This window comes from Lepidochelys kempii, chromosome 8, assembly GCF_965140265.1.
Source record: "Lepidochelys kempii isolate rLepKem1 chromosome 8, rLepKem1.hap2, whole genome shotgun sequence".
Taxonomy (NCBI): Eukaryota; Metazoa; Chordata; order Testudines; family Cheloniidae; genus Lepidochelys; species Lepidochelys kempii.
Window position 1 is genome coordinate 18040556 of NC_133263.1, and position 19242 is coordinate 18059797.

At 44.9% G+C, this 19242-nt stretch overlaps 2 protein-coding genes across 4 annotated transcripts in view; one reads left to right on the forward strand and one right to left on the reverse strand.

Moving 5' to 3' along the window:
• SH3RF2 (SH3 domain containing ring finger 2) overlaps positions 1 to 19242 on the forward strand; it is a 79177-nt gene that overhangs the window by 16997 nt on the left and 42938 nt on the right. For all 3 annotated transcript variants that reach the window (XM_073355725.1, XM_073355728.1, XM_073355726.1), the window contains one exon: positions 18603 to 18872. In XM_073355725.1, coding sequence (XP_073211826.1) covers positions 18603 to 18872 — 270 coding nt within the window. The remainder of the gene's footprint in view (positions 1 to 18602; positions 18873 to 19242) is intronic.
• LARS1 (leucyl-tRNA synthetase 1) overlaps positions 15037 to 19242 on the reverse strand; it is a 117610-nt gene continuing 113404 nt past the window's right edge. Inside the window, exon 32 of the mRNA XM_073355722.1 lies at positions 15037 to 15608. Within this exon, the coding sequence (XP_073211823.1) occupies positions 15550 to 15608 (59 nt within the window). The 3' untranslated portion in view covers positions 15037 to 15549. The remainder of the gene's footprint in view (positions 15609 to 19242) is intronic.

The window sequence follows — 19242 nt, forward strand, 5'->3', positions numbered from 1 at the left end:
ATGTGCCGTTGCCTTTAACCCTCTCATGCTATTGTACAAATAATCCAGTACTTGAAGCAGAATAGAGCTGCAAGCACATCTTGGATCTGTGCAGCCGTTTACGTTGACTCTCCTATCCGTTCACTAAAGAATGGCCATGCCTCTTCTCTGCAGCATCTCTGCTTCTCAATGTCCTGCCCAACCTTTTGGGTGGCACATCTGGGCCTAGTTTTGTTTTTCACAGCTCATTTACAATGTTCCAGTTCTATTTCTGGTCATCTGTGTCTGTCTAACTGACAATGACTGCAGCCTGATTTCCCAACACCCACTGGACAGAACATTTTTGAATGTGCTCTTGACAGTCTCCCTGTCAGAGACCAGCATTTTAAAGATACTTAGGGCCTGAATCTGCTCTGCATTGTGCCAGCAAGACTCAGGAGTAACTCCATTCCTGTCATTGAAGTTACACCCATGAAACTGAGATCAGAATCAGGCTCCTGTTATTTAGTCCAGGGAAACTATGCCAGTCTGGGAGGAGACTACATGGTTTGGATGGTTTTCTGTATTCGAGTTTACAGGTGCAGGCAAGAGAGATTCCAGGGCATTTCCTGTGTAGAATTATCAACACTGCAGCTGAGAAAGTTACTTGAGTGAAAATCCAAATGTACCTGAACCAAGCCATGTTTGAGCCTGCCAAAATCATCCTAAACATTGTGAATCGGCTCTAGCAATCAGAGCAGTAATGTGCTGGAGGGGGGCTCCAAGGCCTCTAATTAACATCCTGCCACTAAACTGAAAGGAGTGAACTTCCTACTTCAGTTAAGCTTGCTGGCACACTGGATCCTACCAAAAGGCATTCTCTAAGGATCATAATCACTGAACAGCATTTTTTCCCCTTTGGAATGGACCAAAACACACCAAATAGGAGGTATTTTCAAAAAAATTTCCCAAGAGAAGGTACTAGCAGACTTCTTTGCCCCACCTCTCCTCCAACACACATACATGGGGCCTGATGCTCTGGCACACTAAATCCCTTTAACATTGCCAGAGCATCAAAGTGGATGTAATGGGGACAGCAATGGCCCCTGGGAATATCTCCCATGCAGAGGGTCTCCCCAGTTGGCCTACAGCCGGTTTCTGTGACATAGTTCTGTGCCAGCACTGATCCTATGTTAAGGGAGAGAAGGGGCAGCCTGGGGGGAAGAGACTTGGCTGGAGCACACTCCTCTCTGGCTATTCCCTTTCTGTCATGGCCCACAGAGGAGAAAGGAACACAGAAAGTAAGTTAGATCAGCCCAAAGGCATTAAGTCCAGGACCACAGAAACCCACAATCTGAGATGGATTCAATACTGACATAGAGGGAAGGATGCCACCTATTTAAACAAGGTCACTACTTCTTACAACACTCTGTGTCATTCTTGAATGTCTCCTGTCCAAGCATGTGAGATCGCCAGCTGGTTGGAGGCCCTGCAGAAAGCAGGCATTATGCAGTAATTAAGGACAACAAGCTGGAGAGAGAACCAAGGTGCTGCTCATTTCTTTATGTTTACCTACATAGCTGTTGCCTTTTCCAGGAATACAGTTGGTTGGGAAAAAAGGGGAAATCCACAGTAGCGTCCTTAGCTTGGTTCTGCCTAAATCATTTGCAATGTGCACCCTTGGAAATGGGATTAAAGGGAAATTCTGTGGAAAATGCATTGTTCTGATGCCTAAAACAACCACGTGTTCATCCTGATGTATCCCAACCAGTTTGTTTGCTCCATTCATCCAGCTGCCAGGGCACCACAAGTCAGATCACGCTGCTTGTCATGAACGGCATTCAATGGAATTGCCTGAGACTTGGTTTATCCAGAAATCTGTCTTCATCTGCCTCATTGTTCTTCCTTATTTGTCTTTATTTCTTGGCATTTTTAATGTGCCTTCCTCCCTCCTTTCTTTTAAATCCAATAATATGAGTTATGCAATTTTATAATAATCCAGCATCAATAATGGGGAAGTTATAACTAGCTCATTTAACATAATTATAGTGCACATTTATCCCAGCTATGAGGAGATGCTTTGAACTGCTTCCATATAGATAGATAGATATTAATTTGTCTCTCCATTTTGTATGGCAGGAGATTCAGATGTTTTGGACGATTGCCACAGCTCCGCTAAAGCCAGATGCAAAACAAACAAAAAAAACCCCAAAATTCAGCCAGAAAGATTAGTTCTCCCACCTCCCTCTCAAATGCATCAGTATTGCAGGAAGCAAAAAGAGCCACATTCTGCTGTCACTTACACCCTGTACAAGTGAGGGCAGAATCTTGCCCAGAGATTTTATTGTGGTGGTAAACCACGGAGCTCTTGAACTTCGCAGCCTTTAGTTTTGGCTGTTGCATTCTCTCTTCGCCATCTCCTGAATTCTCAAAATAATGTTTTACACTGGGACCAGACACCAACTGCATGATATAACTGGACTAGCTCACTACAAGTGCTGGGCAAGCTCATTTGCCGTAATTTCTACCCTTCAAACACTGTGATCTTAAAATATCCACTCATACATTAGTGCAATATTAGGGTCACATTCCACTTAGGTAAGACAAAAAGGGAGCTTAGAGAGAGAAAAAAAAATGGAAAAAAATAGAAAAACGGGTGGGCATAAGGCAACGTTATTACAGACTGAAAAACAGAGAGACTAGGGAGTGGGGAGCCTCTAGCTAGCTTCTTTTGGGGGCAAGAGGGGAATTCTCCCCTGAATGTCTAGCACAGGTTCCCTGTAGCTTAAAAGAAGTGGTTTATAAAATTGAATCATACTTGGGAAAAAACACACACACTCACATATATAGCCATTGAAATCTCAGGAAAATGAGTTTACAAACACAAACCATGATTGCACACCCCAAAAAGAACATGCAATGTTTGCACAACATGACATTCATCCATTCCTACTTGGCGCCCTAAAAATGTGACCAAAGAGTTTAACATTGATACTTAATTACCCCTTTTTGCCACACAACCCTCTCTCCCCCCAACCCCCCCCCCCCCCCAGTAATGATTGGGAGTATTCAAGTAGGAGAATGTGAAAGACTCGGTCACTTTAAAAGGATTGCTGTTATAGGCCCAGTATTGCATAGGCATCCTGGAAAACCTTCTCCCTTCACATGTATTTTTCATCCATGTTGTGTTCTGTTGGCCATTCTGGGATGCGTTAAGGTAGATGAAGCTTTTCGGAGCCCAGGCTGAGATACTTTGGTAATGAATGCTACCAAAACCCTGAGTGGGTTGGGTGTGAGCCTAAACCACCCTGCACACTTGTGGCACAATAGTAATATGGAGATGGAATTGCCATATCCTCTCACACTCACAGTTCTTTAGTAAGGGTCCGGTTCTATCCATTCAAGTCAATTGGAGTTTTGCCTTTGATCTTGATTGGCCAAATTCTGAATTGCTTATTCCGGCAAAATTCCCACTAGAGTCAATAGCCATGAGTAAAGACCTCAGATATGGGGAGGGATAGCTCAGTGGTTTGAGCTTTGGCCTGCTAAACCCAGGGTTGTGAGCTCAATCCTTGAGGGGGCCATTTAGGGATATGGGGCAAAAATTGGGGATTGGTCCTGCTCTGAGTAGGGGGTTGGACTAGATGACCTCCTGAGGTTCCTTTCAACCCTGAGATTCTATGATTCACTATTTTGTCCCAGTAGTAGCAGGATCTGGCCCCAGGTTCCATGGCACATTTACACTTTGTCCTTTATTTATTTTAGAGATTTGAATCAAAGATACACATCCAGATAAATTAAAAAGGTACACGCAGCGTAATAAAAAATGGTGCTCCTCCAGCCTGCATTCCTGTTTTATATCAAAGTTCGGCATCCTTAGTGTGTATGTGCACATGTACATATGAGAGAGAGACGGAGAGAGGAACATTGAATGCAGGGGATCTTTCAAATGTATCATCATTTCTAAAGTTATCTGGGTTAAACTTTCTGCCACTACTAATACTCTGTGAAAATGAACAGCAGTTCTCAGAGTATCTCCAACTAGGGAGAGGGGCATCTGGCTGGAGACTTGGAGGAACTCACTAGGCTACACAAGAGATGCTGCTTCTAGATGCATGTTCTTCATTACTTTGAGCTACCAATTACTTGATTTCTGCAGTTATACTTACCTCATTTAAAAACAGGCTAAACAGGTTTATTTTCAGATGCTGCTGATACAATCCCAAAAGCAGGCAGAAACCAAGCAATGGCTGAGGGTGTGTCTACACTGCAATTAAAAACCCATGGCTGGCCTGTGCCAGCTGATTCAGCCTCGCGGGGCTTGGGCTCACGGGACTGTTTAATTTAATTGCAGTGTAGATATTTGGGCTCAGACTGGAGCCTGGGATCTAGGACCCTCAAAAGTGGGAGGGTCCCAGAGCTCGGGATCCAGCCCAAGCGCCGATGTCTACCCCTCAGTTAAACAGCCCTCTGAGGGTAATCCAAGCAAAGAATTAGATCTTAGGTATGTCCAGAGCTCCCAGAACCGCATACTTTAGTGCCATGTGCAGTGATCAAAATTAACATAGAGATGCCCATAGTAGTCTCTGCTCTTCACCTCTCCCAGTTTCAGTAGGCTTTATTTACTGTACCTTTTTATTTTAGTCATTGTTCTTTGTCTTTAGATATTTCATGAAAGCTTTTGCAAAATGGTGAGCCTTGCTGTGCTCTCTGTAAGCCATCAGGTTCAGGTTTTCCTCCTTCAGCAGGCTGTGAAGTACTGTTGGTTTATGCTCAGATAAATTTGTTAGTCTCTAAGGTGCCACAAGACCTCCTTTTCTTTCGTTTATTAGGGTTACTCTTGGGGGCGGGTTCTGTAATTCTATCAATGTATTGCTTGTGTCACTTGTGTTCTCATACAGAGCTCTACTTCTGCAAGTTCCCTCCCACTGGCGCTATCCTTCCAGCCCCAGAATCAGATGAACACACACACACATTAACAGAGCACATCTGAGAGGACCGGGTTAATCAGCACTCCCAAGCTGACCCCTTATATGTCCCTGGACCCAGTAGGCTGGATCGAGCAGCACTTCCAAGCTGCCTCCCTCATATGCCCCAGGTACAGCAAGCCCCTATCCCCACTTGATGAGCAAACCCCACAGGATTTTGGGGTGCTGCAGGGATCTTTAGCTTAGGTACAAGGAGCGTTGCTGCAGAGTGAATGGGGAAGCCAAAAAAAACCCATGGTGGGGTGGGGAGAAGAAACCAGTTTAACCATAAATGATACTTATTGCCAGGTAATAACCATACGGGAGCCAAACAAACCAAAAGGTTATAATATTAAATCTAACATAATTTTGATTATAAAAGTCAGGTTTAGAAAACTATAACTGATCACACAAGTCAGGGTCAGAAGGCTACACCTAGAGAGAGAGAGAGAGCACAGAGCTGACCAGTAACAGTAACAGTACTCTCTGCAAAGAACATCTTATCACTGGTTCTAGAAAGTCACCCTGAACACTATCAGCTGCATTGTCCCAGAGACACATAGCTGGACTGGGAGTCTCTGATGTTGTTTTACCACAGCCCACAGAGATCCTTAAAGGTTGAAATAAGGGTATTGATCTATGTCCTGACGTGGAACCAGTGGAAGATGCAGAACTTTAGTACGTGCTGTCAGTGTTTTTTCCAGCCAAGGAGGGGAGCTGCTGTGTTCTGCATGGGTTTCAGTTTCCATAGCTCCTTCACATTTAGTCCTATGTACAGTGAGTTATAAAGTCTGGAGGTGGCAGCTATTGATCACTGTGAAATTTACACATGAAAAGCGCTATGTTAGCCCGAGGGGTCATTATGATTATCATCATTTCCTGGCCAGATGGAGGTGAAGGAAGCTACTTCCCACTACTGATGCTCCCGTGGTGTTCAGGATGAGTACTGGGTCCTGTAAAATGCAGATATTCATCACTATCTCATTGAATGGAAGGCAAATGCACTTCATCAGTGAGTCTCCTGATGTACTGTTAACCATAAACCCATGAATAGGTGAAAAATCCCGCTGTGGAGAGACAGGATGAATGTACTGTAGATACTGAGCTAAGAAGCACTTCAGCATCATCATTAATTATTATTACCATAGAAGCTAATAAGAGTTTTGCAGCTAACTTCAATAGGCATTTAATCTGGCCAGTAGGGCCATAGGTGTGCTCAGCTACATAAAACCATGAGAGAGAGAGAAAGTCTCTGCCCGAAGATGTTTACAGTCAGCATTAGATTCTCTACACCAGTTAAGGAGCAACAGAGCCAGAGAAGAGATTAATGGAAGGGTAAGCAAAAGAAGAGGGATTTGAACCAGGGAGGCCACTAGGTGACACAATAAGAGGGAGTCTGTTCCAGTCATAGTGAAAAACATGGTGTGATGGAAAGGCACTGAATTTTGAGTATCAGGAGAAAAAGGGGAACATTGAGGATTGAGGAATGGGGGAAAGGGTTGAGTTTGAGAGGGGGTGTAGGAGGAAAGGAGATCAACAATGTAGGTGGAGGCAAAGCTGTAGACACTGAAAAAGGTGAAAATGAACATCTTAAACTTAATCTGGAAAGAGAGAGAGAAAAAAAAGCTACAGAAGATATTCAATGGGGAGAGATATGGTCAGAACATCAGGACAAGATGATACTTCATTTGTAGTGTTTTGGATAGATTGGGGAGCTGGGAAGGCCAGAGAGATAGAGGTAAAGGAACTAATCAATGTACATGCCAACGTTTAACAATTTGGACAGAGAGGGATTATTGTATTTTAGAGACATTGCAAAGAAAGAAGCAGCAAGATTTGACAAGAGCCTGAACTTGAGGGTAAGGAAGGACAATGAGGTGTTGAGGAAATGAAGCCCAGGTTACAGGGAGGACAATCCAGCATACATTCTTTTACACTGGGAGCTCGAGAAAATTTGAAGTATATGGACAGGATCTACTGTATCCCTCAAAGACAAAGCCTTAGAGAGACCGTGTGATGATACTGACAAAGTTAGGGAGGGCATGTTGATCACAAGTAAAAGGAGTGGCTAGTATAGGAGGCAATGCCTGCAGGTGGATTAAGAGCCATGGTAGTGATCAGCCAAACAGTTCTTTTCCACATGGATAGCCCCAGAAGGTTTTTATATGCATATGCATTAACTTTAGAAACTAGACTGACTGTGAGCAAAACAAATAGTGAGCTACACCCACACCCCACTGGAAAGCCTCTATATCTAACTGAGCGGGTGCCATTGCCAATCCAATCTACAGTCACAAACCATACGGTATGACAATTCCAAACTCCTCCACTTCCTGGGGGTTGACTTTGTTCACAAAGAAAATAACAATGAGGTAATATCAAGATCCTCCCCAGGTTTAGCCTCTCCCGGAGTGCCTCCCTCCAGATTGCTCAACCCACTCCCTAGATCTTCTCTCCTAAGAGAGTCACTCTTGTCTCCCACATATCTAGGTGGGGTGATGAGTTGCCTGACTCAGCAAATCAGCAGACCCTGCTTAACCCTTTTCTAGCAGGATCAACAGCTACTAACAAAGCCAAGGGTCTCACTCAAACATTGTCAGCCTGTTACACTAGATTGAGTATTTCTAGACATGGTTAATGGGTTTGATCCACATCTTGTGTTCATGAGGTGCTAAGAGCAGCGGTTCTCACCCGGGGGTCTGCGGCCCCCTGGGGGTCTGCAAGCCCTTTCAGGTGGGCTGTGGAGCCCTGCAGCTGACACCCGGTGCCCCAAGCCTCAGCCCCGAAGCCAGGAGCAGCGTGGGGGCTGAAGCCAGGAGCCCCACCCCTGCTGAAGCTGGGAGCTGCACTGGGAGCCCCCGCACGCATACACAGCCCCTAGCTACCCCCTGCCTGCACCCTGAGCTACTCCCCTTTTCACACACAGCCCCTAACTACCCCCCTGCCTGCACTCAGTCCCTAGCTACCCTCTGCCTGAACCCTGAGCTACTCCCCTGCCTGCAAACAGCCCCTAGCTGTCCCTTCTCTGTACCCTGAGCAGTTTTCAGACTTTTTGAACTGAGTCCCCGCTTTGAGTTATATTTTTGGTTGCATCCCCCCACTGCCCAGGCAGACTGGGTGGCCTCCTGAGTGAGTCAGGGGGTGGAGGTGGCGCTCCCTCCCTGGACCTCACTGTGCAGAGCTGGCTTGAGCCCCACCAGCCCTTGCCCCCCCACAAATAAAGGTAAAATTATCCCTCTTCTCCAACCCCCGCTGGGCTCTGGTGTTTTTATAGCATGTTGAGGGGAGCCTCAGCAAGGAAAAAGTTGAGAACCCCTCCTAAGAGGACCACAGTCGTACACTCTTACTAGAGCTTTCTTCAGTACAGCATCACTAATGCTGTTCAGAAGAGAGGGGGAATTTCACCTGCTGACAGCAACCAAGAGAGCTGATTTCCAGAGTGTGAAGGGAACAGGCTGGTCTCAATACATGTCACTAAGAAGGTAACGAAACAGAGATGCCAGTGAAAAGTCTGATGACATTCCTCGGTGAATAAACTAGAGGACAGTTTTGATCCTTTCTTTCAGTCTGTTGACATTTAAAGCTGCATTGGCAGATACATCCTGGCCTCATCTGACTATTTCTGCAATCAGATTAAAATTTACTCTCTTTGTTAAGTATATGTATAAAATAAGCTAGCCTCATGTGGGCTCTGCACAAACAAATATCTCTGTTTCTTTCAGATATTTCAGACCCTTTTTAGTCCAGATTTGAATTTAAAGTGAACTGATAGGTTCTTCAAACTACATCTACCAGGGCCTTTGCAGCCATGTACTATCTAAGGGAGACTGACAGTCACTTTTGGCTCTGGACAATTTGATATACCTTGAAAGTTAAATCTTCAGTTAACAAATGTCCCTCCTGCTTAGGTGTATTTAGTTCTTAAAATAGATCGAAATCAGAGCAAGTGCTATGCTTAAATTATGCACGTGAAACCAAGCACTGCATGTCATTGCCACACATGCACAAAACTTCATTTCAGAGAAGAACATAACAGCAGCATTTCCATGTTTGCTTTTTAAAAATTACTCCAGGCTGGAGAGATTGAGCTTGACATTTCAACATGAAGTCTCTGGTTATCTCTAGAACCATTCTTCAGAGGTTTTGTTGTGAGCGTTTTCTTCCCGATAGCACCAGTGATGTGCTAGGTAATCCATGGACAATAAGACAAGGTACCAACTCTGAAGAGCTTATGAACCTAAAGGCTTAGTTAGGTCCATTTAACAATGGCTTACTTTGTGGGTGGGGGTGCCAAGCAGGTACAATGGGAGGCATTGTGTCTCAGGCAGTCACAATAACTCCCAGAGGTTCCCAGCACGCTGGCCATGTGTGTAACATATGAGGGGGAAACGTGTGTCTTGTCTTTCTGTAAGTGCTTCCACAATTATGGATTGTGACCCCAGTCATCAATGGACGGGGTCATGAACTCCTCTGAACTGCTCTACAAAATGGCATCCTCCAGCGTGACCTTGCACGCAGCATACGTGCAAAGTCACGTTGCAGAGAGGTTGCCATTTTGCTCTACAGTCTGACCTTGAGGGCATCATACATGCAAGATCATTTTGTAGGCCCATGTTGCTTTGTTGCTGTCTGCTGTCACAGAAATCAGTAAGTCCTAAATGGGGTCATGCAGGTAAAAAGTTTGGGAACAGCTAATGCCTGGTCAATGTAAAACATAAGACTATTGCTACCAGCTAATGGAGTAAGCCTTTTAGCTCAGTGGTGTCCAGACTTTTCCTGTCGTGCCCCCACACCTTACCAGTAATGGAATCTGTCCATGCCCCCCATCTCCACTACTGCACAGTTGGCTCAGCAGAAGAGTTTGGGCTGAAGGCAGAGCTGGGGACTGAACTGAGGATGGGGGGAAGAGCTAGGGCTAGAGGTGAAGGTAGCCTGCGGGCAGAGAGGGAATGAGCACAGAGCTGGACTAGGGGTGGAGCAGGGGGCAGAGTGGAGCTGTGGCCAGGGCTGAAACTGGGCTGGGGGCAGAGCAGGGGACAGACTAGAGCTGCAGATGGGGCCGGAGCTGAGCTGGGTGGTGCTCCCTCCAGCCCCGCTGTATGCCTCCCCTGCGTGCCCCACAGTTTGGGGACCACTGTTTTAGCTCAAGTGGTAGCAGCCTTGATCAAATTTCTGGGGTTTAAAATCCCACTAATGACCTGGGCCCCCACTGAGCCCTCTTTAATAGATGCCACATGCATTTCCTACTGAGACCGACTAGTGAAAGATGGTGGCAAGGCTGCATGTGCGTGGGACCCATCCACGGGTAGCATAGATATTTCTGGTTTCTCTCTATTTCAGGCCAGCTCTAGCAAAGGCAAGAATTACTGGGGACACCTGTGGCTGCAGCCATCTCATTCTAAACACCACAGTTGATTGTATTGGACTCATCTGCTGTAATACAGTGAAACTGTTGCAAGGCAGCCAGGCTTTTCACATCATGTTTGCATTGATCAATTTAGATTAACAGGGCAACTTACTGCTCAGTTCTTCATTCAGATGGACTAAAACAGCAGTGCTTGGATCCAGGTTTAGGCTGAGTTGGGCAGAAGGGGTTCTGGAATTCCAGGCAGAACCAAGGCTAGATTGTGCATTGGATGGTGCCAAAATGAGTTTTTAATGCAATCTTGTGAATTGTCATAGGTTTGCAAGGACATAACTGAATATGGATTAGCCAAGTCATAGAGAGCTCCTGGCCAGGGGGACAAAGGGAGACACAAAGTAAAGGGCACTGAGGCCTCCAGAACCTTTTAAACTACAGGTCATAATTGTATAGGGGCTCAGCACGAGCACCTGCCACTGGAGCCAGTGACACCTGTGGGTACTCAGCACCTCTGACAAACGAAGCCTTGTATCTCTTGGGCTAACATAAGTCATTTAAGTTGCAAGTATAAGATTGTTTGGCCCTTACATCCTGAGAGAGAGAGAGAGAGAGAGAGAGAGACTGACTGTGCTCAGAAGATGAATATTAAAGCCACTTGTTTCTGGTTGTTTCAACAACAAACTCTAGTGACTGAAAAAACAGAGCTTGCGGAGTTTGGACTTTGTCAAAGAAATTAAGGCTACACAGGGTTCTTTTGTTGCCTTTCCTATTGCACAGATGCACTTCAAGTACAACTAAGACAGGTGCATGCATTTTTACCATTAGCAGATATTACAGTACAAAATGAATTACTTAATTAGCATTAAACATTAATATTAATTGCTTCATGTTTCAAAATACTTTGAAGGTGTAAAGAGCTTTGAAGGTATTACAGGAAGTTTTTCTTTTCCCGGCTCCTTTCTCTGTAGTAAGCAGCAATGATTACCTAACTATTCTTGAAGAACATTCTCTTCCCAAGTTCTAGGTCACTTTCTGATCTTTCCCAAGCTCTAATTAACTTGGAGTCTAATCTTTCTCTGGAATCATACCTCCCTCCCAGAATACTGCTGGGATTGACTGATTTCTGTACATGAACTGCTAGCCAAATCCTAAGCTTTGACATATCTTAGCTAGATTTGCAGTTGTGGAAACTTGTATTTCTCTACACACAGAAAGCAACCAAACACTTTCAGTCTGAACGTCAAACACAAGAACAAACATGAAATTGCAACAACGTGGGTGTGGGTGTGTTGCCTGTTATATGTTGGCTCAGTGCTGCCTCCCAACACCCAGGTACATTTAAAACCAGACCAGAGAAAGCACTAACAAATGTAGAGAGTAGGGAACAATCCTGCAGTGATAGGAGCTAGTTGACTAAAAAGGTCTTTTCCATCTACTATCACAAGTCCAGTCGACCCCCTCCTCTTGGCCACTCACCAGACTGCTGTGAGGGGACTCAGCCGCTGGCTCCCTTGTGTTTTAAGCCTCCAGAATCTGAACAAAGCCCTGGCTCTGGCCCAGTCTTGGGGACCTTTGGCACCCCCTTCTGAGAGTTGTAACCACACAGCCCACTGCTAGGTCCCTGGAGCCCTCAGACTCTCCCGGTAGCTTTAACACATCCTTCCCCAGAACTCCATGCGAAAGTGAGAGCCATCTGGCTTACCTCTTCAAGGAACAAGTGATAAGGTATAGCACATACAGACACTTTGCACAGGGTTTTACAACATTATTGCTATTTCTTTAATAGCACAAGTCTATACAAGGACAATAAAGGCTACACACACTTTCCAGCCCCAATTTCCTCACCTCTCTGGAGCATTCTTTGCACGGGGGTCAGAATCCTTTGGGGCTGTCCACCATCCTTCTGTTGCCGTGTATGGTTGTATTTGGCTCTTCTTCTCTGACCTTGGTCTGTCTCGTATCCCTCTCCAGCTCAAACTTCCTGTGTGTGCCCCAGCATCTTCCCCTTTCCAACCTCTCCAATTCCTTCCCTCCCTGTTGAGGGAATTTGGAGAGAACTGTGTTGCCCTAGAGAGCAGTAACTCTTCTGTTCTCCCCAGGTAAGGCCTACTGAGGTGTTGATAGTCCTTAACCATTGGCTATTGCCACGGTCTGGCAGGGCCAGAGACCCAGCCCCACACTAGCACATTTACACAGGGGAATTCAATGATACAGCCATTTTCATAGTAACAACTTAATAATCAACCAGAATTTCATACAGGTTCCCCAAACCATCGCACATATCAAGGGCCAAATTCTCCTCACACGTTGGTCCTGATTCAGTCAAGCTCTACAGCATGGGTTTTAGTCACATTGAAATCCATGGGACTTAAGGCTATGCTTATGTACTTTGCTGATTTAGGACCACAGACCCCATTCCCTCCACGGGAGCTCTTGGGCCTCAAGATAGGAGGTGAGCTCAGAATATTTGCTTTGGAGCCACGGAAGCTTTCGGAAATGAAAGAACCAAGCTGGCCCTTTGGAAACATTAGCTGTTGAGCTACGCTCTCAAGAGGGAGAGTGTTTTTTTACAGCCACGCGGAGCTTCAGTTTTGACAGACTATGCTGGTGAAGGATAGTGGGAGAGCAATTTTGTGAATCACTGAGGGAGCAGCTCAGCAGAATCTAAAAGGGAACACAAGTGTCAGATAAAAACATTGTTTAAAATAACAGTTTTGCCCTGATTTGGGGGCGATAGCCACTTTCAGTGGAGAACACCACCCCTAAGCACTTTCCACAGGAAGCAGTAATCAGCCTTAAGTCCCCACCCCCACCCCAGCGAGTGGTGATTCCTACGTTACAGATGGGGAACTAAACAACAGAGATGTTAAGTGAGGCACTTCAGGCCACACAGCCTGTCCCCAGCAACAGCCAGTAATAGGACTCCAAAATTCCTGACTTCCAGGCCTGTGATTGGCCCACTAGCCTGTGCTGCCTCTCCAATAAGATTATGATTATGATGATTTAATGTATATTGGTTATTATGTGAGAAGCAAGACAGGATCTTGGAGCAGGAACCAGGGACTTCAATTTTTTCCATTCATACTAGTAGAGTTTAGTTTACTTTTGTTTTAATTTAGGGCTCATGAAGGTAAGGTGACTTAATAATAATACTTGACTCTTACATGGCACTTTTCATACATAGATCTCAAAGCGAAGTCAGGATCATTATGCTCAATTTACAGATGGGGAAACTGAGGAATGAGGAGGGAAGTGACTTGCCAAAGGTCATCCAGCAAACCAGTGGCAGAGCCAGGAATTAAATCCCAGTCTCCTAAGTCCTGGTCCAGTGCCCTAGCCACCAGGACACTCTGTCACCCAGCCCTTGACTGCCCTAGGGACTGAAATCCACAATTTATCCATTGAATGGGCACAGCCTGAGCAATAGCAGCGGAAGCTCCCCACTGCCCCCTTAACATGCCTTGCTCCCTCACCTAGAAAGTCCACTTCTAGATAGTGATACAAATTATTCACTCCCTATGGACCATACAGTCCTTGGCCTCTCAGCCGATGGCAGCAGATCGCTTTTGAACAGTTCACGTCAACACGTTTAACAGTAGTGAATGCCACTTTAATAAAAGGTCACGCTCCAAAAAGTACCTATAATGAATTAAGCACATTTGCCAGCTGCTTTACACATAATGTGCAGTTAGCCCCCCTACATAAAGTTGCAAAACCCAAAGAATGGAGAGAGTTAATCTAGGACTGCAGAGACAAGATAAAAGAGATGAAGAGGCATTTGCTGGTGCTATCTTTAGCATTAGCAGTTTCATTTAACTCTGGTCTGGACACTGGAGCCAAGGAGATGGGACGGCGGTCCAGAATGTGGTCCTCAGAATATTTGTTCTACAGCACATGGGAGGTGACTACAGAACTCAGCTGGTTTTAAAGGGATCCTAAACATCTGGGGCTTTATTGCGGCAGGCGCTGTGTAATTGTGGGGACTAGAGGTTGTGGAGCCGCAATAGAACAGGGGAACCCCAGACCATGTACCAAGGGAGGTGCTTGTGACAACCTCCCTTAAGGGGAGGGAACAGCAATGCACCTTTCTTTTGCTCTTAATTCTGCTATCAACACAAAGGAGGAGGAATGGACCTTATCCATGCCTCTTCCATGCCCACTTCGAGGTTCCCCAGGGAAGCCCTAGAAGATGACATTTCCTGTGTCTGGGGAGCATAAGGATGGCAGCTGTTCCCAGCCACTGTGAGGGGAGGGGCAGAAGAGACCAAGTGGTGGAGCCTTCTGAGACGGGTTCCCCCCCCCTTCTTCGGAGTGCCACTTGGAACTGCCTGACCCACCAGCCTGGGCTCTCTTTACACTGTATTGCTGATGCAAGCCAGCCAAGCCCTCCCCCTCAAGCTTCAGACTGCACTTTACCAGCACACATACAGGTAGGGACACATCCCGGCTGCAGCTTTACACACAGATGCTGAGATCAGCTCTGCATGGGAAGGCTCAGCTAAGGAATTTCCCAGTACTCAAGTACATGCCCCCGCTCTAGAGAGTAGACCCAAATTTGCACCATCTTGCGCTGCACAGAGAATTGTACAGTGTAAACTCATGAAACTCGGCCCCTCTCTCAATGTGGAGAGAGGTATGCAACAGCTTTTTGCCCCCCAGTTATGAATTCCACACGCTGGGTTTTAGACAAAACAAAACAAGTTTATTAACTACAAAAGATAGATTTTAAGTGATTACAAGGGATAGCAAACATATCAAAGCAGATTACCCAGCAAATAAAACAAAACACAATCTAAGATTAATATACTAAAGAAATTGGTTACAAGTAGCAAATTCTCAAGCTAAATGATGTTTTAGGCAGATTCCAGAGACTTGCTTGCAGCTTAAAACTCCAGATATTCCTTTCACAAGCCAGACACCTTCTAGCCTGGGGGCTCAGTCCTCCCCACCCACCCCCAGCTCAGTCTCTTTGTTTCTCAGGTGTTTCCAGCAGCCTTCTTTCTTGGGCAGGGAGTTAGTGAAGAACAAATCACAATAATGTCACTCCCCTGCCTTAAATAGTTTTTGCATATGGCGAGAATCCTTTGTCTCCCAGGGTGGTTCCCACCCTTAGTTAGTGGAAAAATACTAGTATTTTCATGAAGTCCAGTACCAGGTGACTTTGTCACATGACCCTGCTGCCATAACTCAGAGGCTGTTTGCATGGTCCCCAGGAAGACTTCCCGATGGGAGATTAGTATCTTCAAAGACCTGTTGTTTTCCCTAATGGCACTTCCCAACTGGCCATCCAGACTGATTGCATTCTGTTTGGTGAGCATTCCCTAGGTGTAAAACACATTTGTAATAGATGCATAGGCAATATTCCTAATTTTTCAGGAACAAAAATGATACATGCATACAAATAGGATAACCATATTCAGTAAATCATAACCTTTCCAATGATATCTCACATCACCCATCTTGCATAAAATATATCTTAGTTATGCCATAATCATATCATAACCATATCTCCATGAAGAATATGGGGCGTAATGCCACACCTTCTTGCACAGATCCTCCCAATACTGGCGCATCTGCATGTCTGGAAACAACCCAGCCTTTGTAATATGTATCCCAGGGTGGAACTTCCCCTGGGAGCTGATGGTGTTCTTTGCACCTTCTTCTGAAGCACCTTGGTACTGACCGCTAATGGAGACAGGACACCAAACTCAATGGATGACTAGTCTTATCCAATGTGTCAGTTCCAACATTCCTAACTGATCAGAGACTAAGCAGTTCAGATTTCTTTCAGCACGAATGACTGTGGAAAGGATGATAGAATGGGGTCTTTTGCAAGTGGAGGGGGGAATCTTTTTTCAAGTCCCTGCATCTCCCGCATGCCAAGTGAGTGCCCTAAACACTAGGCTATATAGTCTCTTTCTCTCTCTGGCCCAGTGACTGTTTAACTATTTATACAAAGTGGAAGAGCTCTATCAGGAGAGAGACCCACTTCAGAATAGCCAACAGCCAGGGCACTCTTCTGAAATATGGGAAACTGAAGTTCCAGTCCCTCCGCTGAACCAGGCAGAGAAGGGACTTGAACCAGGCTCTCACCTATCCCTGGTGAAAGCTGTAAGTATTGGGCTATTGGCTATTCTGAGAGTTCCCCTCCACAGCTCCCATGAGAAACTTCAAAAGATCTCAGGGTGAGACCCTGATGCAGAGTGGGAACAACTTTCAAAATCTCCAAAATTTTTGCATGGAAGAGAGAATTGTTTCCCACCCAACTCCAATTTTTTTTTCTGGTCTTTAGACCTTGGCTGCAGCGTTCTGGGCCACCATGGTATGTTGTATCTATAATCCGCAATGGATCTTTGGGATATTTATGACTTATACTTTTTCAATCTTTGCCCTGGGGGAAACAGGATACCCCTGGAACCCTCTCTCAAGTTCAGAGTTCTTAGTGAATGATCTATATACTTCCACAGAGAATGGAGCTGCCATTATTTCAAGAGATATAACAATTGCAGTGAAGGTACCTGATCATATTCCACTAGGAATTGCATAATTGCAAATAAAAATGTATTAAAGGAAACATATTTTATAAGATGCATAACCTGTGGAACCCACTGCTGCAAGATATTATTGAGGCAAACAATACTGTAGGATTCACAAAAGGATTAATACTTTATAAGAGTAAGAAGAACAACATCTGCAGTTACACTAGCTGGGGTAAACTTTATCGGCTATATCCACCCTCCTTCTTCACAGCATAATACCAACAACTAACTGGCTCAGGTTAGAAAGAAACTTCTCCCATAGGCATGCTATTGCGAAATTGTGTAGCATTAGGGTTTTCATAGAATATTACAGTTGGAAGAGACCTCAGGAGGTCACCTAGTCCAATCCCCTCCTCAAAGCAGGAGCAACAGCAATTAAATCAGGACCAACACCAACTAAATCCTGTACCTCTAAAGCATTTGGTTTCGGCCACCATTGCGAATTGGATACAAGACTGGACGGACTACTAGTCTGATACAGCATGGCAATTGCTGTATTCAATAGCAGCAAGATGCTGTATTACAATAGCACTGTTAAATAAATAATGTTTAGCAAGCCAAAACAAGGACATTCAATAAGGCTGCTGCTTCTAATGTCACTCTTCCCTCTGTGCTTAGAGATTGTAGAGGTCTTTTGGCAGTGCTCTTTATTTTATACAACTTTTTACAACACTCAGGCACCTGGAAAACTCACCTATTCAGAGAGCCTACACACTACTTAAGTCAACTGGCCCTCACACGGGGTTATTTGTGGGTAGAATACAAGCCTTAACCCTTACTGCACTTCCAACTTTTTAGTTCATTTTGCACTTCAACTAGAAGCATATGGTACAAACTACAGCAAATATAAGTGAAACCCAAATTCCACCAGTGTTATGTGGAGTGTAGTAGGACAGTACGCTATCTAATAAAGCTGCTCACCCAAGGTATTTCCACCAGCCTGGAACACAAGCCCCCCACCTCATTTTCTGAGCTGATGCAGAAGCTAGTTGCACCAAGAGCTGCACGCCTGGAACTGCTACACAGCAAGAAGCAGCCTTTGGCTTATCTGTACTCGTCTTCTTCCAGGAAAAAATTTGCAAGGTTGCTTTCAAACTGTAGCTCTCAGGCTCAGGGCAGTGAGGCCAGTGATGGCTCTGAATTTAATTCAACCATCCAAACAATCCATTGCACTGTGTATTAAATTGAATTTTTTGAGTGGATAAAATATGATTCAGGCCAGTAAAGTGGATATTTTAAGTGAACTCTAGTTTTACTTAGGAGACTGTTGCAGGGGACAATGTGGGAAGGTTCCCTCATCTCCTCTGATTTCAGTAAATTTCTCCCTCCAACCCAGATTGAACAGTTAAGAAGCAATAATTATTATTATTATTATTAATAAAGTGCCCCCTCCTAAAATGCTGAGAAGACAAAATATAATCTAAAGCCAGCAGTTACATCATAGTGCATAGGATACTGAATAAAAAACTAACTAATAAAAAGCTAAATGATGTGGGTTTATTAATATGAAAACATTATGAGAGGATCACAAACTCACAGGAGACAGTTAAGCCCCACAAGGACAGAGAAAGCAATTGCTCATTTCATCAAATTCCTAAATATTGAACTTGATGTGTTAGCTGCACTGGTGTCAAGAGTTCTCCTTTTGGGCTTGTCCTCACTAGACATCAGTTTAGGATGCAAATGCGAGGAGTCATGTTAGCTTAAACAATGATGACCAGAACTTTGTGTCAGTAGGTCATGAGTAAAAGCTAATGTTTGTTTCTTATCCTGCAGGTTCCCCGGGCCAGAGCCCTGTACAGCTACAGAGGACAAAACCCTGGTGAACTGAGGTTCAATAAAGGGGATATCATCATATTGCACCGACAGCTGGATGAAAAATGGTACTTGGGAGAGATCAATGGGGTCAGTGGGGTTTTCCCAAGCAGCACAGTGCAGGTTATCAAACAACTTCCACTACCACCACCCCTGTGCAAAGCACTTTACAACTTTGATCTGAGAGAGAGAGATAAAAAAGAAAATAAGGACTGCCTGACATTTCATAAGGTAAGGTTGCCTGTCTGCCAGTCAGGGGCTGGTATTTGAACAGCTGGGTAGTTTCTCAACCCTAGGTCCTGTTGTCAGCACCATAGAACCTTGCAGGTCTACAGCACCTTTCATCTAAAGATCTCAAAGCACTATACAAACAAGAATTAAACTTCCCAAAATCTCAATGGGATAAATATCATCCCCATTTTGCACATAGATAAACCAAGATGGAGAGGTTGAGGGTGGGGTTTTCAGAAGTCCTCAGTGTTAACCCAACTCTAACCTAGCATTGAAGTCAATGGTTGAAAGTCCCACCTAAGTGACGTCGCCAAGGACACACACTGATATTTAGAAAATGAGTGGAAATTTGACAGAGGTGAAAACAGAA